General features: G+C 39.4%; 1 protein-coding gene across 4 annotated transcripts in view; it reads left to right on the top strand.

The window, feature by feature from the left end:
* Positions 1-20,003: 20,003 nt before the first annotated feature.
* Positions 20,004-26,362, top strand: part of SMG7 (SMG7 nonsense mediated mRNA decay factor) — a 91,904-nt gene continuing 85,545 nt past the window's right edge. For all 4 annotated transcript variants that reach the window (XM_074308556.1, XM_074308559.1, XM_074308557.1 and 1 more), the window contains exon 1: positions 20,004-20,268. In XM_074308556.1, the coding sequence (XP_074164657.1) occupies positions 20,240-20,268 (29 nt within the window). In that variant the 5' untranslated portion in view covers positions 20,004-20,239. The remainder of the gene's footprint in view (positions 20,269-26,362) is intronic.

Below are 26,362 nucleotides of genomic sequence, written 5' to 3' on the forward strand. Positions count from 1 at the left end.
CTCTTCTCTTAAATTCATCATCTATGAAGCAGTCGAGTTGATTATTCTAGAGCATAAAAACAACTATATCACTTCCTTGTTCAGGAAGCTTCAATTGTTCCCAATTGCCTACAAGATAAAATACAAATTCCACTGACTATTAAGCACTTAATATATCTCTCTTTGTGTCCTCTCTATGTATCTCTGTCTCTCTCTTCTCCCTCCCTCTGTCCATCAGCCTAGCATTTAAAGTCCTAACAATCTGACTTCAGTCTCTCTAGATTATTATTAAATTACTTTCCTTGTGTATTCTATATTCCAGTCATTGCTTCACTGCATCCATTCCTGTGAAAAAAAAAATAAACACTCAGTCTATCCCCACTGGATATCAACCTATAATTTCCTCTCTTTTATGACTAAACTCTTTAAGAAAGCCATCAACAATTAGTGCCTCCATTTCTTTTCCTGTCAGTCTCTTCTAAATTCTCTGCAGCCTGGTTTTTACCCTATTCCATTGAAACTGTTGTCGCTTTATTTTCCAGATCTAATTACTTTTTCTCTACCCCATCTGCAAATATTGATCAGCCTCTTTACCTAAATAATCTCTTCCAAGTTTTTGTGACATTATTCTCTCCTGATTCTATTCCTATCTCCTTCCTGGTATCCTTTGCTGAAATCTTCATCCAGGATATGTTCCCAACCTCTATCCTGGCTCATTTCTTTTTACTCATGGATGCAATTATTACCTCTAAATAGATGAATTTCCCTCCATCTGTTTAATCAGTTTTAAATTCTCTTCCGATCTAAGTCATTATCTTTCCTCCACTCATTCCTTTCCTCTTCCTCCATTTACTGTCTAGGAAAACCATTATCTTCCCAAGTCACCTAGGCTCACAACTTAGATATCATTCTCAACTCCACTCTACCACTAACCCCCCACCTCTATCTTTGCAAAATTTCTCCTAGATGCCCCCCCTCCTACATCCCTGACTCATGAATGTCTCACCCTAGGACAGAATCTCATCACCTTGAAGCTGCTAGGTGGCTCAGGGTATAAAAGAATGGGGTCTAAAGTCAGGAAGACCTGAGATGAAATCCAGGCTCAGACCCTTACTAGCTATATGATTCTGGGCAAGTCAACCTCAGTTACCTCCAGTATATAAAAAAAGGATAATAATAAAAGTTATCTTGCAGGGTTATTATAAAGATTAAATAAGAATGTTTGCAAAGTGCTTGGTACAGTAGCTGGCACATAACAGATGCTTAACACATGCTTATTTCCATCCTTCCCCAAGCCTGGACTATTATAATAATCTGCTTTGATACTTTGCTTCAAGTATCTCTCCATATTAGTCCATTCTCCTTTCAGCTTCCAATGTGGTATTCCTACTATACAATATTAAGCATGGAAACTCCCAATTCAGTAAACTCCAGCGGCTCCCTATTACATCCAGAATAGAATATTAATTTTTTCATGTGGCTCTTAAAGCCCTTCCTCCTCACACCCTAAGATCCTCCTTGCCCCTCTTGACCAGACTCATTGCCTTTTCACTAGAAAATGATCTTTTTCCTTGCCTCTACCTCCTAGACTTCCTTCTCAGCTGAAATCCCTCCTCTGGCAAGAAGCCTTTCCCAATCCTACTCAGTTCTAGTGCCTTTGTTCTGAGGTTCCTTTCAATTTAACCTGTATCTATGTAGTTGTTAAACATCCCATCACCTGCCATTTTACAGATTTCAACACCAAAGTTGCATTCTCTCATCACTTCCTAGGCCTTTCAAGGTTCTACTCAGGTACCACCTACCTCAGAAGACTTTTCCTAAGCCTCTTCCTCTTCCCCCTCTCAGAAAATATTCTGTGTTTATATACATATACATATATATATATATATATGTGCATATATATATATATATATGTATTGTTTCCTTTGTATTGATTTATCTATGTAGATGGCATTATAGTCCCATCCTTCCACTTTCTCTCCAAGTAGACTGTAAGCTCCTTAAGGGCAAGAACAACTTTGATTTTGACACAGATCCTAATATACTCTGAGAAGTTTGATTAATGCTAGTTGGGAGAAGAGAGTTTCAAGAAATAAGGGAGTGATCATTAGTGTCAAATATGACAAATCTATTGAGGAGAACTGACAAAAGTCACTGAATTTGCCTAGGAGGGAGTCATAGATTTTAGGAGAGATTATCTTTTTTAAGAGGTGAGAGGGGGGGACAGTGTGGGGTGTAACATGCTGTTGTCTCCAGAAGCTGCCGATCGCTCTCTGGGAGGAGATTGTGTCAACTCAAATCTCTCGGACAGATTCTTCTTCCTGTAGAGAACCGTTGTCTCTAGACAGTTGCCATTAACTGCCATCCAGAGAAGTGACTTCCCTTCCTGCAGAAAGCCACATCAAGCCTGGTCTAAAGCAGAGACTAACTTTTTCCTCCAGAGCTGTCCTCTTTATCCTCCCAGAGAATGGGCGTGGGATAATGCAAGGGCTTCTGGGAAGAAGCACTTCAACCAATGAGCTTGGTCCTCCCAAGCACGAAAGCTCTTCCCCAGGAATTCACAAGTCAAACTACCAGGAAAGGCTGGAACTAGAAAATTGTCAAGTACCGACTTAGCACTTAGTAAAAACCTAACAGTGGGGAAAACAGGAGAGCTACAGAATTATTTGGAAACTGATTCTCATATACTCACATTTTTTAGTTTTTTTCCAGTGGTACTTTTTTCCCCATCAAACTTAGTAAAGACAAGAAGACAGTAAAAAAAATAATAATAATTCTAAAGGAAATGCTTTTATTTTAAAAAGAATAAAACTTTAAATGGATAATTGTAAAACTCCTGGTCATATGCTTCTCCTTCCTTAAATAGATCTTTGAATGAAAACTTTTTGAGTTGAGGAATCTTTGTGTTAGAATTTTCAGAAGTCAAAAAGGCCATTTTTAGAAGATGAAGATCTAACCTGTTAAATCTTTGTTCCTTTTTTTTTTCTTCCCTCCTATTGCTATACTTCTTACCTTCATCTTCCCTTTTCTTTTTCCTCTTTTTTCTTTCTCCTTTCCTCTGTCTCCTTTTTTCACTCTCCTCTTACCTCTTATTTCCTTACTCTCCTTATCTATTTTCTTTCCCACCCTTCATCATTACAAAAAAAAAAAGAAAGAAAGAAAGAAAGAAAGAAAGAAAGAAAGAAAGAAAGAAAGAAAGAAAGAAAGAAAGAAAGAAAGTAAGATTCATGGCTCCTGTCTGGTTACATTCCAAAGGCATGAGGCTACCCTACATATGAATATAAAACTGGAAAAGGTTGGTTGAGTGTCTTAGTGCCTAGAAAAAGAGAAGAAAATAGGAAAAGAAAGGAAAATAGGAATAATCAGAAGGCAAAAAGGTAAATAATTCTAATTCCTTTCACTTATTTTTAATCCCTTTACAGCAATGTCTCTTGAATCCTTTCTCAGGCTTTCCATCTTCTTCAAGTTATGTTCTTCAGAATAGACAGAGTATTTTGAAATTTCCTTAGTAATTCTGGGAGGAATATTTTGTAGTTTAGCTATGCCACATTCTTGTTTGCACATAATGTACTAAAATCCAGTTTATCCTTATGTTACCTCTAAGTCCAAGATGCTCATAGTAATCCTTGAGTTAACCAGATTGAGAAAGGATCTTTTCTCCAGTTTTCATAAAAATGTGATTTTATAATCTGTCAAAGATACACACAGAAATACAAGTTGGACTTATTTAACTTGCCTCTTTGGTAATCAACAATTTCACATTCTAATCTTACTTCCAAGCTGGATGGTACATAGCTGATCTTTATTCTAGAATCCTAAAAAGATCCTAAAAGCTGTAATTTCTTATCACTTTCTTGGCTGGAAAAGAACTGTGTCTATTTCCCCACTTTAAGAAGGAACAAGTGAGAAAACTGGGAAGCTAACATCTCTATCAAGTAAGCCCTGTAAAATTTCATTTCAAAAAATATTTGGCTGGAACTTAACCTCAAGACAGCATCATCTTGGTTAGTGCACAGAGTTAGTTCTACTAACTCATCACTTTTTGTCTTAATTATCACAACAGCCTATTAAGTGGTCCCCACACACCCAATATTCCTAAAATACTGATTTTGTTGGAGTATGTGGGGAAGGTGGGATTTTTGAGGGAGAAATAATATTTGATAAAGCTGATATGAGGAATGAGATAGTTATATTGGAAGGAATAAAAAACATAGCTTTGCTACAATGGGAACTCAGTTGAAAGCAGATAACACAAATGTATATATGGGTTCAATCTTAATAGCTATGTGACATTCATAAGCATGTGCATAGGATCTCTGTAATTTAGGGCTAGAGTTTTGCAAGGCATCAGTAGTGAAAAGAGATTAAGATTAAAAAGAAGAGGAGTGTAATATTGAACTGATTATATATAAGTCAAGATTGGGAAGGGAGGAAATCAAAGTCATAAAGAAGCGTGATAGTCAAGTACTGAACTTCTTGAGGAAAAAGGGAGAGTGATCTAAAAGCAGTGGAGTCTGGATTGACTTCAATCTTCAGAGTTAAACTTCAGAGATGGAGAGGATGCTGAGTGGAGTTGCAGAAGGAGGGTCTACCAATGGCGATAGGGAACAAAAAATATGCAATTCCTCCAGGATCAGGGTGTCATGTATTATGCAAGGTATAATCAGATGGCCAAGACTGAGCATATCTTCTGGGAGAAATTTGTTCTCCATGAGTGCCAGAATATGAAAATAGCATAAAAGGAAGAAATCTAAAATGAAAGGAAGTTTAACAATAAAAGGAGGATTCTGAAGGACATAGTAGAAGAGGTGAACAGAATTAGACGGGCACATAGGAAGGATAGGATTGAGGTTGTTATTTGTCCTTCCATTCTGGAAGAGGATCATGACATCAGGGAGTGGTTGCCATGACACCTAAGTAAGTTGGATTTCAGTGAAGGAGGCTGTGCAAAGTTACCTGTCTCACTTTTTCCTCCAGAGCCTTCTAGTCCAGTGGCCAGGTATGGATCAGGATGACATGAAATGGCCCTGGATGGATGCAGCCTATTTAAGCTAAGGTCTCAGTTTGACTGAGGCTCTACCCAGTGATTAAGACTAGGTAAGAAATGAGGCAAAATACCTATTAAAATACATAAATTTATAGATATAGACATGTGTGTATGTATGTATGTAAGTATAGATATAGCTATATTAATCTGGGAGGGGAATAATACCCTCAGGGTTTCTGGCCAAAACAGAAATAATTGCTATTTATGTTTACTCTGAGACAATCAGGGATCAAACAGTAGTTGGTCAATCAATGAGAACCATTGAGATTCACTTTAAGTCAAGGTCCTAGCCTATAAACCCCAAGATATCTTAGGTTTCAGCAATAAAAATTTACATTCCTGTGGGTGGAGCACTCAAAGGTAAGGATATGATATCCTATGTAAACAGAGGGAAGGGAAGGGGAAAAAAAAAAAAAAAAAAAAAAAAAAAGGAGAGGGAAAGGAGAGGAGAGGAAATAGCCTGTGCAAAAGTAGATGACTTGAAAGAACAGGAAAAAGGGGGTTGTTATTTACTTAGGCAGCTGGAAATTTTATATTACAAGATTGAGAGAAATAAGAGGTAGGAGGTTCCTTTTGGCTTGTTCTCCTACCCTCAAGAGTCCTGTAATAGAAGAGGATGCATCAATTCTTTTAATTGTTAGAATTGCATAGACTGCCTGTGCAATTTAGGCAAGTCATTTAACCTTTCAATATCCTTAGGCAACTGTCTAAGACTATAAGTTGTAGAACAGGTACAGTTCTGCATTGATAAGGGGAATTTCCTATTTGTAGTTCCCTGTACCAATAAAATCACTGTTCTGAAATGGGGCTGAAGAGCAAGGGAAGGAGTGGGGCAAGGAGGGGAGAAGAGGACAGGAACAAAAGGAAGAGGGAAGAGAGAAAGAGAGGAGAGAGAAGGCATTGCAAATGAATAACAATCCCAGAAATTAGTTTAATAATAATCTAATACATTGGATCCTATTTGATAAATGGCATAACACTTTCATCAATTTCATATTGCTCGTTGCTGCAAAAATCAATATTCTCTTATTGATATTATATGGTTGCAGATCAGGAGGCATGATCTCAGAAGAATCAAAATCATGTTACCAAAAGGGCAGTGGAAAGATGCATGATGGACACCTATAGGCTGCAGTATAGTACAAAGAATGAATTACACAAAAAGATATCACCAAAGACATCTATGACTGGGAAAGATGGTCAAAGCAGTGAAATCCCGAAGAGATAGGATTGAAAGAATATTAGTCTGTAGAGTGGATTTTAGATCATGTTTTTGGCGCTTACTGGCTGTGAAAGCTTCAGTTTCCTCATCTGCAAAATTTCTAATACTTCATGGGATTGTTTGAGGCTTAAAGGATTTTTGTAAACCTTAAAGCTTTATAAAAATCTGGAATATTATTATTACTTATTATTATTATTATTATTATTGAGACACTGAGGATTAACAAGTCTGGTGTTTTTCTAGTGTATTCTTTAGTTAAAATAAAGAAGTCTCTAGACTTGACAGCATGGCAGATTCATTCATCATGGTAAGGAATTACAAAATTAAAAGTCATAAGTGAAAATCAGGAAGTCCTCCTGGGGGCAGAAGATTAAAGTACTAGAGCACTTTAATAGAGAGATTTAGTAACTGTGGCCTTTTTAAATAGTGATACATATCAGACTACCTTGGCATTAAAGGGATTAGATTAACTGTCTTTCTTTTCAGTATGTCTTTCTAAAGGAGGCAGGGAGGAGGGAGTGAGTAGAGCAAGAACAGCTGTTTTTGTTCCAAATTAGCCTTCTTATATTCTTCAGCTATGAGACAGATCTTGACTCTAATCTCATTCAAACACCAAGCTGCTAATGAAACAAGATAGCCTCACTTCAGATACAAGCTGTTTTCTCTCTTGGCAATATACACTTGGTCAGATAATACCACTGGTCAGAATGTTCTGAGGAGGCACCATGACAAGCCTTTGACCTGTAATTGCTGGAGAGCATTAGACACTTGAAAAGGAAGGAGCAGGATTCCTTGTCTATTCTTGAGTATTTAATAAATGTCAATAAACATTCAAAAAAGCAGTAAGAAATAAATTTAACCAATGAAGCTAGAGAACAAGAAATTTGCTATTGTAGTCAATAAATGGAAATGATTATTACATTTATTGATCATTTGTTTTATATATATATATATTAGCAGATAACTTTTTAAAAATAGTTTTTATTTACCAGATATATGCATGGGTAATTTTACAACACTGACAATTGCCAAACCTTTTGTTCTAATTTTTCTTTTCCTTACATTACGTGAGGTCTATTCAAGTGACTGAAAGCTTCTTGAAGAAAAGATGATTCTAAATTCTTCAGTAAGTGTCTGATGTAGATGAAGGAATAACCAGAATAAGCGGGTAGAGTTGTTGTTTGTCTTTCGTTCTGGAAGAAGACCATTGTTGTATGCTGCTTTCTAGAGCCCCCAAGTTGGGGTGATAAAACATGCCATACTTTCTAGAGCCCCCATGCAGGGGTGATTAAAACACACCGTCTTAGTGGAGAAGTGATGAGGATGGGGGACTCCTGAGGATGGTGGGAAAATGGAGTCTATTTATTACAAGGTCTTTTCCCCTTTTATACCCTCATACTCTTATATAACAAAAACATTGTGCATGCGCTAATTGCGCATGTGGAACCACATGAACAACTTGCTATTGTATGTAGTTTGCCACCTGGTATCACTCTGTTTCAATCACAACACATGTTGTCACTATCCCCTGACTTCTCAGGAATGGAAGGAGAACAAAGAGACTGTGGGATGTGCACACTTAGGAACTTCCCCATTCCAAACGTTCAAGTTGGACCATTTGTGCCCCATTTGCAACAGAGCTGTCCCAATTCATATTGGACTGATCAGTCATAGAATGTACCTTGACCCAACATCACAATGTCATTGGACCTCTTTGCATAAGAGGTCAGGTCACACAGCTGACATCTGAGGCCATATTCAAACTCAGTTCTTGACTTTCAGGTCTGGCACTCTTCCCACTGAACCACCTGGCTAAATCCACTCAGGCCACAGAGGTTGAGGGAAAGCAATCCAGTTTACAAGGCCCTAGGGCTGTGCATCCCAGGATTTTCAGCTAATATAATTTATTCAGCTAAACTTAATTAGCTTTTAGTATTCTGGTTACCCTTTCCTTCCTTTTTCATTTTTACCCATAGGTGAACTAGTTCAACTCACAGAGTCTTTGCTCCTTATCCTGTTACTAATCTTGCCCTCCTAGCTTCAGTCTTAGATTACTCCTACTATCCAGTCTTCATTCCTACTCATAGGCTGCTGAAGAAAGCTAGGAAAACACAAAACTGTGCTGAGTGGATCCACTACAAATAAAAAACTTATAATCTCAACTGGGTCTTCATTGTGATAACCACTACAACTATTTTTTCTAAACCTTTTCATTTCTTCTCAAACTTCTCCTAATGCACAAGTGAGTTGGATTTCAGTGAGGAAGGGAAAAAGTAGTTAGGAAGCATTTCATTTAAATATATGACCATATTCTGATAAATGCCTCATTTCCAAAATATATAGAGAATTGAATCTAATTTATAAGAAATCAAGCCATTTTCAAATTGATAAATGGTCAAAGTATATAAATAGACAGTTTTCAGATGAAGAATTTGCAACTATTTCTACCCATGTGAAAAGGTGCTCCAAATCATTATTGGATTAAGACAACTCTGAGATACCACTACATACCTGTCAGATTGGCTAAGATGACAGGAAAAGATAATGATAAATATTGGAGGGGATGTGGGGAAACTGGAACACTTATGCATTGTTGGTGGAACTGTGAACTGATCCAACCATTCTGGAGAGCAGTTTGGAACTACACTCAAAAAGTTGTCAAACTGTGCATATCCTGTGATCCAGCAGTGTTTCTACTGGGGTTATATCCCAAAAAGATCTTAAAGAAGGGAAAGAGACCTGTATGTGCAAGAATGTTTGTGTCAGCCCTCTTTGTAGTAGCCAGAAACTGTTAAATGAGTGGATGCCCATCAATGGCTGAACAAATTGTGGTATAAATGACCAGCAGGATGAATACAGAGAGGCTTGGAGAGACTGACAGGAACTGATGCTAAGTGAAGTGAGCAGAACCAAGAGATCATTATATACTTCAACAACAATACTATATGAGGATCAATTCTAATGGAAGTGGATATCTTCAGCAATGAGAAGATCCAAATCAGTTCCAATAGATCAGTAATGAATAGAACCAGCTACACCTAGCGAGAGAACACTGGGAAATGAATGTGAACCACAATGTAGCATGTATTCTCTTTCTATTATTGTTTGCTTGCATTTTTGTTTTTCTTCTCAGGTTATTTTTACCTTCTTTCTAAATCCGATTTTTCTTGTGTAGCAAGACAACTGTATAAATATGTATACATTTATTATATTTAACTTATACTTTAACATATTTAACATGTTTGAGACTACCAGCCATCTAGGGGAGAGGGTGGAGGGAAGGAGGGGAAAAGTTGGAACAGAAGTTTTTGCAAGGGTCAATGTTGAAAAATTACCCATGCATATGTTTTGTCAATAAAATAAATAAATAAATAAATGACCATAAAAATGATCATCTAAATGTACTTTTACACAAAAATAAATTACCTAGATTAACAAAACAAGAAATAGAAGACAAATAAAAATGAAAAAAAAAAAACAACCCATAAATGAACCCTCAAAGGAAAAATAAAAAAAAAAACTAAGATCAGACGGATTTACAAGTGAATTCCATGATGTAAAGAACATTTAATTCCAATATTACATAAATTATTTGAAAAAAATTAGGAAAAGAGTTCTACAAAATTTCTGCTATCACACAAAATGTGAACTTTTTACTTAAACCAAGAAAAAGAAAAGTAAATATCCTTAATGAATAGTAGGTAATGTGCTCCTTAGACATCTAATTTCCCATGGACTGCACTCATTTAATTATTTAGGATTCCTTTGGCTTCTTCACCATGCTGTCTTTGACCATCTTTCTTCTTCCCCATCCTCACATTCCCTTACTTTCAGCTGAGCATCTTTTCCTCTCCCTACCCTTTCCAGCCTTCCTGTGTGTGTGTATGTATGTGTGTGTGTGTGTGTGTATGAGACAGGGGGACGGTGTCCTCCATTAGATTGTAAACTCCTTGAAGGCAAGGACTATCTTTCTTTTTTTTATATTTGTATTTCTAGAACTCAATATAGTGCCTGGAACATAGTAGGCCTTTAACAAATGCTTCCTATTAACACTGAAACAAATATTTAAAATAAAATATTAGCATAGCAAGAAGACTACAGCAACATATCACAACATAACACATACCATATAAACCAGACTGGATTTAATACCAGGAATATAGTACTGCTTCAATATTAGGAAAACTATAAAAATTACTGACATATTAATAACAAGAACAAAAAATCAATATAATATTGCTGGACTGTTAGGAAAACTATAAAAATAACTGACAACAAGAACAAAAAATATCAATAAATGTAGAAAAAGTTTTTGATAAGGTACAATATTCATTTCTACTAAAAAAACCTGAAGGCACAGAAATATATCTTTTCTTAATATGTAAAATAGTATCTATCAAACAATAAGAGCCAGAATAATGGGTATAAATTAAAGGTCTTTTTAAAAATATATGGAAAATATCATAGATATATTTTTGGTTTGCCTTTTTTTAGTTTGGTAGACTAATGAGATAATTAAGAAAATATAGCTATCTGATAAGAACTTAATGTGTTAAACTTCCCAGGCATATTGGGTTTCACTAGTAGATGCCAGAAAAGGACTGTGAGAATAAATCTTTAATAGTGGAATTTTTCAAGTGTGGCACCTAGTTGAGGGGGATTTTTTTTTGGTCAGGAAGCTCTCCCTGGAATCCCTTTAATCATACAAAGCAAGACATTGGCTACTTCAAAAGGACATCTATGGGAGTTGGAGAAAGGTTGGTAAAGGTTGGTAAATGCAAATGCCAGGTATAGGGTAAATAAGGTGGACACCTGCCTAGGATGCCACATGCAAGGAGAAACAATAAGGGACAGATTTCATGCCCCAAAGTTTCTCTCCATGACATATGATACTTAATTTTATGCTGTGTTCCTTGAGACACAGTAAAGCATCTAGAAAATAATAAAGCAATTAACTTAAATAGCAGTTATTTTTCCTAGATGCAAAGAACACTAAATATAAGGAAAAATAGCAAGATAGTATAACTTGTTCCAGAATGTTTCTATCTGGATGCCATTGAAAAAAGATGTGATTGAGAAAAAGTTACCATTTATATATTATTTACTAAATACTCCTCCTACATTACCTAGTTAGTATCAAATTGTGAATACAATAAAAACATTCTTTTTAAATTCAAGTTTATTTTCAGTTTCCTTTTCTTCCTCTGAACTCTCCTCTCACCCCTTCCCCCAATAAGACAGCAAGAAAAACACCGTTACAAGCATGTATGGACAAACAAAACAAATTCCTACATTGGCCATGTCCAGGAAAACATGCCTCAGTCTGTACTCTTGAATCTATCACCTGTAACAAGGATAGCTTGTTTTACCTTTTATCCTCTGGAAGTATGGCTTATTGTATGGATCAGAGTTCCTAAATCTTTCTTTTTCTTTCTTTTTTTTTTAAAAATATTTTAATAGTTTTTATTTACCAGATATATGCATGGGTAATTTTATAACATTGACAATTGCCAAACCTTTTGTTCTAATTTTTCCCCTCTTTCCCCCCACCCCTTCCCCCAGATGGCAGGTTGACCAATATATGTTAAATATGTTAGAGTATAAATTAAATACAATATATGTATACATGTCCAAACAGTTGTTTTGCTGTACAAAAAGAATTGGACTTTGAAATAGTGCACATTTAACCTATGAAGGAAATCCAAAATGCAGGCAGACAAAATTAGAGGGATTGGGAATTCTATGTAGTGGTTCATAGTCATCTTCCAGAGTTCTTTCTCTGGGTGTAGCTGGCTCAGTTCATTACTGCTCTATTGGAGCTGATTTGGTTCATCTCATTGATGAAAATGGCCATATCCATCAGAATTGATCATCCTATAGTATTGTTGTTGAAGCATATAATGATCTCCTGGTCCTGCTCATATGAGTTCCTAAATCTTTCAAAGCTGCTTGTCTTTACAAGATTATTGTAAAAAAAAATGTTCTCTTGATTCTGCTCACTTACTTTGCATAAGTTCATAGAAGTCTTCCCAGGTTTCTCTGGAGTCATTTCTTTTATCATTCCTTATAGTATTCCAACACATTTACATGCCATAATTAATTTATTCAACCAATCATCAAGTGATGGGCATCTCAGTTTCCAATTCTTTGCTACAACAAAAAGGCAGCAATATTTTTGTATATATGTTTTCCCCCCTTTTTCTTTTTTGCTAGTCCAAAGGGCATGTGTAGATAATAGCTTTGGGGAATAATTCCAAATTGCTTTCTAGAATGGCTAGACTAGTTCACAGTTCTACTATTAGTGCTTTAAGGTACTTGTTTTCCCATAGCTCCTTCTCATTTCCCTTTTTGTCAACTTAGCCAAACTGATACATATAAGTTAGAACCTCAAAGTTTGTTGGAATTCACAATTTTCTATTAGTGATTTAGAATGTCTTTTCATGTGCTTCTTAATAGTTTAAATTTCTTCCTCTGAAAATTGCCTATTCATATCATTTGACCATTTATCAATTGGGAAATGGCTCTTATTTTTATGTTTGAATCAACTCTCTATATATCCTAGAAATGAGACTTTTATTAGGAAAATTTGCTGTAAAAATATTTTCCCTTAGTCTCCTTTAATTTTAGTTGAATTGGGTATATTTGTAAATAAAGGTGGTTTTTTGGTTTTTTTTTTTTGGCTGAGGGAATTGGGGTTAAGTGACTGGCCCAAGGTCACACAGCTAAGACGTCTTAAGTGTCTGAGGCCAGATTTAAACTCAAGTACTCCTGACTTCAGGGCTGGTGCTCTATCTACTACACAACCTACCTGCCCTATAAATAAACTTTTAAATTTTATATACTCAAAATTGTCCATTTTGCTTCCTATAAACTTATCTCTTCTTTGTCTGTGAATTCTGCAGGGAGACAAATGACAAACGTTGCCTGGGGTGCACACATACACACCTTGTCAAGGCTCTGTTGAACAGGAAAGAGCCAATGTTCTGACAAGTTTCCATGTTTTACTGGACTGATAATTGTTGGGCAATACAGAGATAGAACAGAACACAGAAAAACAGACACATGGTATGGCCTAAGGCGTCCTTTACCTCTAAGTTGCTTCCTCCTTTCTTCTTTCCTCCCTCCCTCCCTCTTACCACCACTTCTACAAAATAGGCATCATTTCTTCACTTTTTCACAATCTATTTTGACCAAGACAGAAAGGCCCTGCAGAAGCTATTCAGAAGAAAAGGGGAAGTAATTATAATTCATCAGTAGTGATAGAAATGAAAGTTGATTTAACTAGAAGCAGGGCTGGGAGAGGCAAATTACATAGGATCTCAAAGAGACATAACAGCAAGATTTTGGCCATTGATATCCCAAATGCTAAGAAATTTCCAGGAAGCATCTTGTTACAGATCACTTTCTTTCCCAAAATTAGAAAAGTATAGGAAAGAAAAATATTTTTAGTTTGGCTGCATTTTAGGTCACAGTAAATTACTTTTTCTGGGTAATTGAGTATAACATTTTGTTAAAAATGCAGAATGACTAGTAATTGACAGGATCTGAAAATATATTGACAGGCTAGAGTATTCATTAAGCTGAATCTGTAAGGAAGACATTCAGTATGAACAAACGCAAAATCTTACACGGGGTTTTTTAAAATTAGCTTTAAAAATATACCTTCAGAGGGCAGCTAGGTGGCACAGTGGATAGAGGGCCAGATCTTAAATCAGGAGGACCTAAGTTCAAATGTGACCTCAGACAATTAACACTTCCTAGCTGAGTGGGCAAGTCACAACCCCAATTGTCTCAGCAAAACAAATAAATAAATAAACAATCAAATAAATAAATGAAATAAGTGAATGAAAAGCAAATAAAAATATAAATGAATGAATAAATTATATATATCTATATCTATATCTATATCTATATCTATATCTATCTATCTTCAACTTGTTCCTTTCCATCCACTCTGCAGATGTATATAGTTATTTTCATATGAAGATGTAGGGATTACATTTTACTTTTTTGAAGACCCAGTACTTAGAATACTGCCTGGCACATAGAAAAGCATTTCCTAAATGCTTTTTGATAGGTTGGACCTCTTTTATTCTGAAAAAGATCTGGGAATTCTGATAAATTGAAAATCCAATATATATTAACAATGTGATTGGGGTAGCCAAAGAAAATGCTAGTAGGATCTTGGACTTCATTAAGAGGCCCAGTTCCCAAGGAAAAAGATGTGATAGTATCCTACACTTTGCCCCTGATCACACTACATCTGGAGCACTTAGTTATGGCTCCATAGATTGTGGGATAATGATAAACTGGAGAATTTACCTAGGAACAAGAAAGTCCTAGGGTTTATGGCTTTTGAGAATTGAAGGAATTAAGAATGTGGAGCCTGGAGAAAAGAAGACTAGAGGGATTATGGGTGTCTTCAAGTATTCAAAGAACTGTCATGAGAAAGAAGGATTGGCTAATTTTTCTGCTTAGCTTTTAAGGGCAGAACCAGGAGCAACTGGTGAAAATTGAAGAAAGGAAGATTTTCAGAAAGAAAAAAGTTTCTAACAAGGACTATCCAAAAATGTAATCTGACTGACTACATTAGGAGGGTTGTCACTCTGGAGGTCTTTGTTATTAGTTAGACCAGATTATAGCTGATATCACTATCAAATTTAAAATTAATATAATTTTCCATCTTGGTCTCATATTTATGAATATTAATCTCTTCAACTGAATTTGTAGATAAAGATGTGGCCACCAGAGCCTGCCCTAGGCAAATCTATAAATTAAATAAAGTTTGTCTCTAGGACTTCTATCTGCTCAATCTATTACTTCCTTCTAGGAGCTTGGCTGTGTCCCAACATTGCTATTAGCTGTTAATTAAGGTGTGACCTTAATAAAATCAATATATTAATAAAGAATTATAGTAAGACTGGAAAAACTTGACATCCATTTATGGGGAAGAAAACTGTAGAGACTGTATATCTGGATTTCAGCAAAGAATATGAAGAAATATCTTATTAAAAAATCCATTTAGATAAAATACACGTGGCCTAGATCATAGATCAGTAAGGTAGATTTGGACCTAAAATGACTTTACTTGAAATTAGAATTTCCCGTTCAGGGGAGGAGTGGTGGGAGTGGGTTTTGGGCTAGATAATTGTTTCTTAGGAATCAGTGAACAAACTTTTTAGCAGAGTACCTCAGAAAGATTGTTGACTCCAACTAGCTCAGTAATTGTTAGAGCTAGATCCTCCCAGTTCAAAAGCTGTCATGGGGTTGCTATTTGAACTAGTATGAATCATTCATTTATCCAGATGAATCATTCAATCTCTTCTGGGTTTCACACATAGGACAGGAAAGATAATACTGACTCCCTTTGGGTATAGAAGTCCTACAGATGATCCTCTGGGAATGTCATTGGATTGAGTGTGATGTATCAAGTCCCTAAACCTTGTAGAAGCTCCTGGAAAAGGTCTGTAATCATCCAAGGTTTGGTTGGACTGATCATCTGCCCAGGAAAGACCAAGTAAACAAAATAATGTGTACTGTCCAGATTTCAACATGAATTTGGATTGACAGCTAATAGGACTTGTCTATCAGCATGTATATGTGGCACTGACAGATGACAATGAGTTAGAAGTTGTGTAAGAAGTTGGGGATAGTCTGTATTTCCTCCAGGAAATTTCAAAGTACCTTTTCTGACCCCAAGCTACTACTTGTGAAAGCAAAGGCCCGTGTTTTGAATACCAATATTCTACGGGTACTGGTATATATAAAGCAGCAAAGCATGAAATACAACTGTTTCTGAAGAATAAAAATGACTATTACACAAAGGTCTATGGACCTCTAAAGGAGTAAAAGATGTTATCAAGAACTTGTGTTTTAAGAAGATGGTTGAGAATGAGGGATGACGTGTATATAAATAGCCAAAGTGCTCCTCCATTTGGGACCTTTAAAAATTTTGAGTGAAATTGATGAAAGGCCTCCTATTAGTGGGAACTCTGGTGAACTCATGGGAGGATAAAGACAAGGATATAGACACAGAGCAAGCAAGCATTATATGAGGTTGATATCTGATGGCAATGATCATAGATATCTTTAAGAATTTGAGAATCTCCTCTACCTTAGGGGTTCTTTTATGACTTGGAATTTCATTTCTTGAAAAACAAGCCTTTTGCATTAGCTCATAATTATCCAGGCCCCCAAAGATAATTCAAGATGTTGCCTAGGAGTAAATCCCAGAAAATGCAGGGGGAAACTTGACTTGAACTAGGCTAATCTTAAAGTTGAGTTGAAGGTAATAGTTCTATGACTATACTTTCAGAGATAGGAATGTACAACTTCAAAATTATCATCCAAATTAAAATAATCTCCTAAATGCATTCGTGCTTTGTCAACATTAAATCTATGTAGATCGAACATTATAATGAATTACTAGGTAAAATTTCATATGTGGTTGTCAATTTGATGAGGTAGAAGCAAGAATTTTAGAAAGTTTGGTTGTGTGACTAAAGAGTGTCTATTTACTCTGTAAAAAATTGTGGGATTTAAATTTTAGCCACAATAGTGAAGATTCCAAAATGTACAAGACCTTTAAAAACTTACTTCTAATGTTCTAATATTACACTGGTTCATGCAGTCACAACTGTGGGCATAGCTTACCTTTTAGCACTAATGGAAATGGTGATTAGAGTCTGTGATGGGGTTTCTAGGGAGGGTTGTGGAAATAATCCATGCACACCAACTTTTTTTTCCTTTTCCTTAATGAGGGGAAATGATGCAGTTACAAATGCTTTATGCTTTGGAAATTTTGAAAGTGGTAGAAAGCCCAACTATTACACATGATTCAAAGCATTAAGAAGAGACTAAATTTTGCATTAAGAAATATACATTCTCAGTGCTCCCTTAAGGTCACTTCTCATGAGAATATGCACATATATTCAGGGACTAAACTAAATAAGGGAAGGCCTAAAGGAAATTGGACAGTTTCTCCTTTGTTATCTTTTGGCTATAGTTTAGTGTCCCAGTACCATTTGCTTGTAAAGAAGCTTCATGTGAATTCAAAGGGAAAAACAAACTGCCTCTTTTGAAAAAAGTTGCTTTTATATAATTTATATATAACAAAAAAATACGTATACATAAAATTTATACAAATTCAACATATTTATTGATGGAGAGCACAATAGGAGAAAGGATTAAAAATATGGATTAGGACAAGAGATTATTTGTAGATTTTTTTTTTTTAATTAGGAAAGAACTGGAAACAAAGGACATGTCTGTCAATTAGGAATTGATTAAAACAAATTGTGGCATATAAATGTAATGATTATAGATTTAGAGCCAGAAACTACGTTGTAAATTATTGAATTCAACCCCCTCATTTTACAAAGGAGGAAATTGAGGCTGGATGTTACTTGAAGGTAACCTGTCCAAAACTAGTAGTGTCTGAGGGAGTTTGGACTCATCCTAAATTCAACAGTTTATCCTCTGTGCCTGAACAGAGCCATGATTATAATGTAAATTTAAAAAAATAAATGTTGTGAAATTACAATGAGCAAGCTCAATCTCTTAGAGATCTGAAAGGACTTTTTTTTTTTTTTGCTCAGGTAGCACTTTATTGGTATGTGAAACCTCATATAATGTTGGAATTGTTTGGCTGTTTCACCGAGCTTCCCCCCTCCCCCTTATTCTTTGTTATGATACAATATCTGAGAAAACATTATCAACAAAAAATTTTACATGCAACTTGCCAGGGTGATTCTTTGATACTTTATGCTATTCAAAATATCTTACAATACCTAAACACAGGGAGATGTGGCTGCCTTACAGAATCGCAGGGCTTCTCCCAGCGTGCCTTTTTGAGCTAGCCGCCTCACTAGATGGCTCTCTTCCCCAGGAGTCGCTGCCCACGTGCGGTGCCAGGGGGCACTGTGCTGCTGGAAATCGTCCCGGATGACACACAAAACTGAGGTCATCGCGGCGTGGTAGTCCCAGGAAATACCCAGACAGCGTTCCTTATCAGAACTCAGGCCTCATTAAACTGACTTTATTAATTGTGCCGCTAATTTTTTTTCCCAAACTCGTAGTTGGAACTTTTTTTCCCGTACCAAATCACTTCGTGTTTGGACTTCAAACATCTGGGACACTTAAAAAAAAAAAAAAAAGCTGGCCAGGAAGTGGACCTTGGAAATTCCTTCAGTTAGTACGATAAAAGACAACCACCACTGGATCGTGGAGAGTCGGGTTCCCCCCAGCGGCGCCGGCACTTTTGAATCCCGCGGAGGCATAAGCAGTCTGGCCATGTGGGAAAATTATGTGCCGAGTGCTTCAAGCTCGCTTCCCCGCGCGGCTGCGGCTACTTTCCACCTCCAGCTTTTTACTAGTGACACTTTCCCTCCTTCGCCGCTTTCCAGGGCCGAGGGGCACCGTAATAGATGTAATTTTTTACGAAATCCCTTTCCCAAGTTTCCTCCATTCTGGGGGCTCGATCATAAGGCAGACCGGATACTTTTTTGCCCGGAGCTTCGACCAACTGATTTAAAAGCCTTAAAATCTTGGCCAGACCACAGAGCCCCAGGAAGCGGCGGTCCAGAGCCTCCAGCCGCGACTTTGACCTTGATCTGTCCCACCGCAGGGCGGCTCCCCGACCGACCCTTACCCTCTCCTCCCGCTCCAGACTAAGACTCGGAAAAGCGACCCTCCTTCCCCGCTTTTAATACAAAACTGTATCTGTCATTAAGATTTACACGTGCGCCCCCGGAGAGGCCGGGCCAGCGGCGGCTCCACGTGCCCAGCGCTTCCCCCTCCCCTCGCACCCCGCGAGCCGCAGCCATGCGGGGATCCCGCCTCCCGCAGGCCGACTCCGGGGAAGCCCTCGGTCTTCCCCAGAGCGGCCCCGCCGCCTTGCCCCGCCCCGCTCCCGCCCCTTCCTGCGGGAGCTTAGAGGAGTTGAGGGTCGTCCCCACCTGGGAGAGGAGTAGGGGAGGCCACAAGCGGGGAGGGGGAGGGGGGGAAGAGAGGGAGAGGAAAGACTCCCGAGGGCTCGATCCCCTAGATGAGGCCGCCGGACTCGGGGAAAGCCGAGGACAGCCACGGGCGTTTTCCCCGGAACTCATTCGCCGCGATAAAGGTCCTCCTCCTCTCCCCACCTCCACTCCCCACACACTGGTTACTATGGCAATACAACCGCAGCCGCGTGTCGCCATGGCAGCCGCTCCTCCAATCCCATTGGTTTCGTTTCCTTTCCTGCCGGGCTCCCCACCCCCTCCAACAGTCCCTCCGCGTGCAGGGGGAGGGGCCGGGGAGAAGAGGAGGAGGGGTCCCTCGCGTCACTCCCTAGCGCGCGAGGGGAAGAATAGCGTCGGGGGACCGGCGGACGGAACTGTAGGAAGAAGAGGAGGCGTTTCCGGTGGGGAAGAGTGGGGGAGTGGAAATAGGAAGAGAGGTTGGGCTGCAGTGAAGAGAAAGACTGGGGAAGGTTTTGAGTGTAACTCCAGACTGTTTCGGGTTCGATGTTCCCGGAGCGGCTGGGGTTGCCCCTTCCCGCTGGAAGCGGGAGGAGGATAAAACCGAAAGCGAATAAGCACCACTAATAGGTCGCTGAGGGGCCGCAAGTGCGGCACAAGCCCCGGACGCCCCCAAGTCTTCCCAGAAGGGCGGAAATCAGGCAGTGGGGCCGGTGCGGATAAAGTCTCGCGAGAGCGGCTCTCTCCGGTTTCCTTCCTCTCTCCCAGTCCTCCCGCCCCCTCCCGAGGACCCTCCCCCCTCCCCCTCCTGGGTCGTAGTGTCCCTGCGCCCCACGGGCCGGAGCGGCAGCGAGAGCAGCTTCATCCGCTCCCTCCCCCACCCCCCCTCACCGCCTCACTCACCCCCCTCCCGCCGGGCGAGGAGGAGCCGGAGGAGAAGATGGCGGCGGCCGCCAGCACCAGCGGTACCGCGGGGCCGCTCCGAGGAGCCTGAGAGACCCACGGACGCTTCGCGGGGAGACGCGGCGGCGGAGGATGAGCCTGCAGAGCGCGCAGTATCTCCGGTGAGAGCCGGGGCCGGGCACCCGCCTGGAGGGAGCGGCTGGGGGGATGGGGAGTCTTTTGCGAAGCTGGGGGAGCCCCGGGCGGCCCCCCGGGAGTGGGAGCCCCTGGGGACGGCAGCGGCAGCTCGGGGAGCCGGAGGGCACCCGCCGGTTCCGGCCTGGGGCCGGGGCGGAGGCAGGGAGCCGGGGGACCCACCCGAGGAGCGGCTCTCCAGATGAGAATCCGCACACCTGGGGAGGGGAGCTTCTTGGAGGAACGGATAACTGAAAGGGGGGATCCCTACCGAGGGAGACTCGTGAGTGGTCTGGGAGGGGGGACAAGCGGCCGCAGTGCCGGCGGGTCCGGGAGGTATGGGGCACACTTCAGGGTCACTGTAGTCATCCCGAGGTGGCCGGGTCGCCAATGTGCGGCTGCTAGATGGAGTCTGAGGAACTTGGGCTGCTCAGGTAGAGTGACGTAGGGGGGATAAAAGGGGGTGGGGTCTAGCACGCTTCTTTTGGGGCTAGGAAGGTACCGGGAAAGAGGTGGGCGGCCCTGGGGGGACCTGACTGGAAAGGAGGCAGAGCGCGACTTCTAAACTTGGTGTCTTCCTCGGCTCCTAAGCCAGGACTTTGCACTTCGGTGATTCACGCTGTGGCATTGAGTGGGTGGGCGCCGGCACCGGAGAAGGGTGACAGCAGAGGACGAGGCAGAGCGGCGAGCCGGGCTGCCGAAGGGAACGCGGATCCGGCCAGCCCTCGGCCAGCCCCGGGCAAGTTGGCCCCTTGCGAGGGAGGCAGCTCTGGGGTCCGCGGGCCCCGTGGGGAGCGGCGCTGGGCTTTCTGGAAAGGGCTAGGCTGGAAGTGCCGCGGCGGGGAGCGATCGAGCAAAGGTGCGGGCCGTGGGGGAGGGCGGGAGGCCTGCTCCAGCCGCCCCTCGTGAGGGAGCGCGGTCCGGGAGCCGGCCGCTTCGGCTCCGCTCCTTCCTGCCTCTTACAGACGAGCCGCCGAGGCCCACGGTGACTGGCCCAAGGTCACCCAGTCTTAAGTAGAGGCGGAACCGGCATCCGAAACCCTAGTGCGTGGGGCCCGGGGCTAGAGAGGAGCTGAGGAGAGTCCGCAGAAGTGGCAGGAGTTAGAAGCCTGAGAACGTTTGCTGGAAAAACGACCAGGGTCCCTTAAGTGTTACTAGAACAGGAAAAGTTTTAACATCCTGGTGGGTTAGAAAAAAGGATTTTTAAAAATTTGCCATCTAGCACATTGAAGGACTAACAATCCTTGAGTGGTGGATTCAGTAAGAATGGAATTTGGGATTGTTTTAATATTTTGAAAAAGTAAGAAATAAAATGGGAATTACTAGAAGCAACAGAATAGCCATGGTGGGGAGGTCTGGAAGACCTCGGCTCAAGTCCTGCTTTACCTGTGTGACATTGGTTAAAAAGTCAGTCGTTTCTGTCTTTTTCTTGGTATAAAAATTAAGGGGTTGATAAACTAGTTGAATAAGATCCTTGCTGTCTCTAAATCTAAGATCCTGTGAAATAAATGTAGAAAATAAGAGGACCACAGGAACTGGTCTTTAAAAGGAAAGAGTGAGTTGAGTGGAAAAGGCATTGGATTTAGGAGTCTTAGAGACCTGTATTCTAGTCCAGGGCTTCCCAATTTTAGTTTATGTAGTTAGTGAGGATCTCAAAACTAAATGACCTCTTAGAGTCCTTTTGAGCCCTGCCAGTTGGATCTTGCCATTCAGGCTGAATCTGAGGTGGCCTTTGAAAGATGATTTCCTCAATTTTGTGCCTTTTTGCTAACCAAATTTTAAAGCAGATTGGTATTGGATTTGAGAGATTGGTACAAAAGGATTGAAAAAAGGCTGCAGAGTTTATGGTCTTGAGCTTTTTCCTCCAAAAGTGGGTAAGGAAGATGTTTAGGAAAGTATTATTTTAAGACTTCTTTTATAGGTTCTCAAAGATGATGCTAAATATTGCTGAATGTGTTTGAGGGTGTGAGGTCATTCTCGGTGACCTTGATTACTGGAGCAGAAGTTTGGTTGCCTACCTTTATCCGTGGTAGAGGAACAGTGACTGGGCAGTTTTAAAATGGCATCTGCTGCTGATGATCTTTGTAGAGTTGGGCTACAATGGGATTTTTACAAAAACTAGGACCAAGTCTAGATTTTGGTGTGATGGGATGTTGAGACTTGAGATGTTGTTGAAGTCAACAGAATGATGTTAATCTTAAATAGGAGACCTTTAGGATAAAAGGGTAGGAGGGAATTTAAATATCACTAGGGAAGAACACATATGCATTTAGGTGTATTGAATAAAAAGATAAAGGGGAAGAGTTCTTTTCTAGTAGTAAAAAATGTCATATGGACTAGAAGAGGTAGTACCAATAAAAATAGGGGTGTCCGATCTTAAATAGATTGTCATAATTATTATCTATAGACATTAAATTGAAGAGTAATATTTCTTGAAATGTGTTCTTTTGCTAAATTAAAAAAAAATGGAGGGAAGTGATCCCTTAGTTGGATTGAAGCAGCAAGTTTAAAAATGTGACACTTGACTCTTTCCAAATAGGGTAAAGAGGAAAGGGTAAATTGAAAGTGTTAATGGGTTATTAATAATTTAGGTAGGAAAGGAGGATTCTTAAAGTTAAAGGAATTACCCTGATAGAAGAATAAAGATTCTTATAAGGGATTCACTTTATTAAATGGAAAATGGGAAGAATTCTTGCATGCCTATTATGATCAAAGGAAGATTTATTAAAACTGAATTAGGAGATGATAGGGTAAAGAAAGTTTATAAAAAGAGCCACCAGTGGTTGGTATTCTGTCCTGGTTCCACTCTTGAAAGTTTCTTTCGCTTTTGCCTTTGAGGACTTTCCCCACCCTCAATCTCCTCAAGTTTTCATCTTTCTATTATGTGAATGTACGGTCCCTTGTGGGTCGGACTTTCTTTGCTTTTCCTTGAGCTCAGCACTTACCCTGGCCCGTAGATGTGCTTGGAAGATTGAAATAACTAAATACTTAAAAAAAAAAAAAAAAAAAAGTCTGTAGCTGGGATAGCTTTTCTTTTCTTTTCTTTTCTTTTCTTTTCTTTTCTTTTCTTTTCTTTTCTTTTCTTTTCTTTTCTTTTCTTTTCTTTTCTTTTCTTTTCTTTTCTTTTCTTTTCTTTTTTTTCAGGCTTGGGTTAAGTGACTTGTCCAGGGTCACACAGCTAGGAAGTGTTAAGTGTCTGAGATCTGATTTGAACTCGGGTCCTCCTGATTTCAGAGAGGGAGCTGCCCCTGCAGCTGGGAATTTTGTGGCAGGAAAGAGGAAGAAAAACCTCATGTTTGAAGGGAAGAAGGCCCAAGTGCTAAGGAAAGGCACCTCTCTGGGGTGGGCCAAGCTCTCTCAGAAGGGGACAGTTTCTTTGTTTCATTTAACATTTGTTAATAGCATTCATTAAATATTGTAATAGGATGCAAATATATAATGTCTCTAGCAACTTGAGTAAATTCCCTTCAGCAACTGCATAGCTGGGCTTAGTGGGAAACCTTTGCTATCGAAATGTATGGCGCTTGATTTGCAGGTGGTTTGGTTGCTGGTATTTTAGCCAGCTTTACACCTCCTTCCCTCCTCCCCCACTTCTTCCCTAGAGCATGCTTTAATCCAAGTCCAGTGGATGTTGCTTGAAGTTAATAGGCTACACTTGGATTTGGTTCTGTTGTAAGCCTTTTGTTATAATAGGATTTAACCTTTTATCAAAAGGGAAAAACAACATTATTGACTTTGAGATTGAAAAGGTATGGGGATTTTATTTTGTAAGGGGAAAGGAGGAAGAGGATAAAGTATCCTTACAGGAAACTTTGAAGGGAGTGTTACTAGAGATGTTTTTAATGGGAGACTGCTAACACAGGCCAGGAGAATCTGTTGAGCATGAGAAAATAAAAAGAAAATAGAGGATAATTAATTCCTGGAAGGGGAAAAACTCTGAGGGAGCTGAGTGTGAGAGGATTAGGGGAAAAAAAGTTGGGATTAAGATCTCACAATGATCTTCATGGAGAAAATTTCTTGGTGTTATCCACTGTATGATTTAATGACCGTTTGGCAGTAATTACCTTGTGGTTTGAGTTGTCTTCAGAATTGTGTACTTCCTGTCCTAAACTGCTGCATGTCTTTACTTTTTAACAGCTGTTACTTGATACTTTAGGGACTGGATAAGATAATTGTGTTGTGTTTACTGATATCCATATTGATAGGTTTGAAACCAGTTAGCTCTAATGAGACCAAGTTTGAGGATTTCATTCAGATGTTAGGTTTGCATAAAGAAAAACTGCTTCACAGATTCACTAATCTAAATAACCTTCTCAAAATTCCTATTATTTGTCACTTCTTGAAACCAACTATAAGTTCTTTCGTACAACTTTTCAGGTAGAGTGATAAACTCTTAAAGTGAATGTCTTTTTGATGAATTAGCAGATACATGATAATTCAGCATATATCCATAAAATATTCTGCAACTAAAGGTATTTTTAGGCAAACAAACACAAATCTGATTATTTGTGCTAAATTTTGACAGTGGAAATTAACAGTGACTTTAGATTATTCAGTTTTAGAGCTAAAAGGGTCTCAGAAGTTGTCTGGTCCAGTTCCTTCATTTTATGAGTGAAACTGAGCCTTGGTGAGGCCAAGTGACTGGTGTGAGGGTTATAGGTCACTTTACCTCTTGTTTCACCTCTGCCACTTTACTACACAAGCTCTTAAAGCTCCAAATCTGGAACTGCCAACTTTTTGTTTAAAACATCAGGGGGCCATTAGTATTATGGAGCAGACAGGAAAAGACTCAAAAAAACCATCAAGAGACTGATGAAATTCTGTAATAATGAAAAAATAGACATTTTCTAAAAGAACTACAAGGTTTGCAGAGTACTTTTATAGATAATTTGTCCTACAACAATATTTTGAAGTAGGTACTACGACTCTCCCCCATTTTACAGGTGAGGAAACTAAAGTTTAGAGATGGTAAGTGAATTGCTTACTCATTTTTAAGTATCTAACTTTGAATTGAAGTGTAGTCTTTCCTGTTTCCAAATCCAGTATTCTAATCATCCTCCTATATAGATAGTAGAAGCTGATAAATAGGACATCATGGAAGCCACATGGAAGAATATCCACTTTTTAAATTTCCATTTTGAATGTTGTGAGTAGGCAAGTTGTGGCTACTTAAGCAAATATTTTAGTTGATTTCCTTTGAACTAAATAATCATTTTCTTCAGTGTCTGCATCTTCTTTCCTCCTCTCCCCCAGACTGTATTTATAAGTCTAAAGATTGCTATTTTTTCAAGTTGTTGGTCTGTGTCCTATGTTCTTTCCTTCCCTCCCATAAACTAGAACTTAAGATATAGAACAGGCGTCAAGATCACAATTTTGGGGGTGGTGATGAACATTTAAAGGGAATAGTAGTTTAGACGGGTTAGTACACCACTGAAATTTCATTTTGTTCTACTTATGCTTTTATGCCTGTTTTTTTCTTATGCCTCAAAGGATTTATTTCATCAAGTCATCCCTTCTATTCCTCTCGTAGCTACTTTTCTTTCTGACTTTAAACATGCTTTTGAAGCTTTTGGGAGGGAATCAGGAAAAACTTCCCATGTTTCTGCCATTCTCTCAAGCTAGCAGTATTCCATTTCTCTTCTTTCTAGGTCGGATTCTTAAATTTGATTTAAAAAATTGAGTGCTTACTGTATGCTTAGCACTGAACATGTGAAGGCTGTACTGACTTGGCTCCATTTTTTTCCCCTCTCTATCCCTTCTCTCCTTAGCTGTCTGCACTATCCCTTCTCTCTTTAGCTGCCTGCATTCTGACTTCCATCTTCTACTACTTGATAAATTTTTGGCAAGAATTCTGAACTGGAGCTAGAAGACCATTTCTGATTATGTAGCTTTTCTGAGCCTAAGTTTCTTCATTAAAAAAAAAATTGTGGAATAATTGTGTGTAGTGTCTTCCTCACAAATTGTTAGGATCAAATGAAATATATTATAAAAGGTACTTTGTAAATAATAAAGCGTTATCTATTTAAATATAAGCTATTATCTCCACTTTTTCTAAAAGGTTGTTAGTTTTTTCCCTCAGTC

Source organism: Sminthopsis crassicaudata, chromosome 4 (assembly GCF_048593235.1).
Source record: "Sminthopsis crassicaudata isolate SCR6 chromosome 4, ASM4859323v1, whole genome shotgun sequence".
In the NCBI taxonomy this organism is placed as follows: domain Eukaryota; kingdom Metazoa; phylum Chordata; class Mammalia; order Dasyuromorphia; family Dasyuridae; genus Sminthopsis; species Sminthopsis crassicaudata.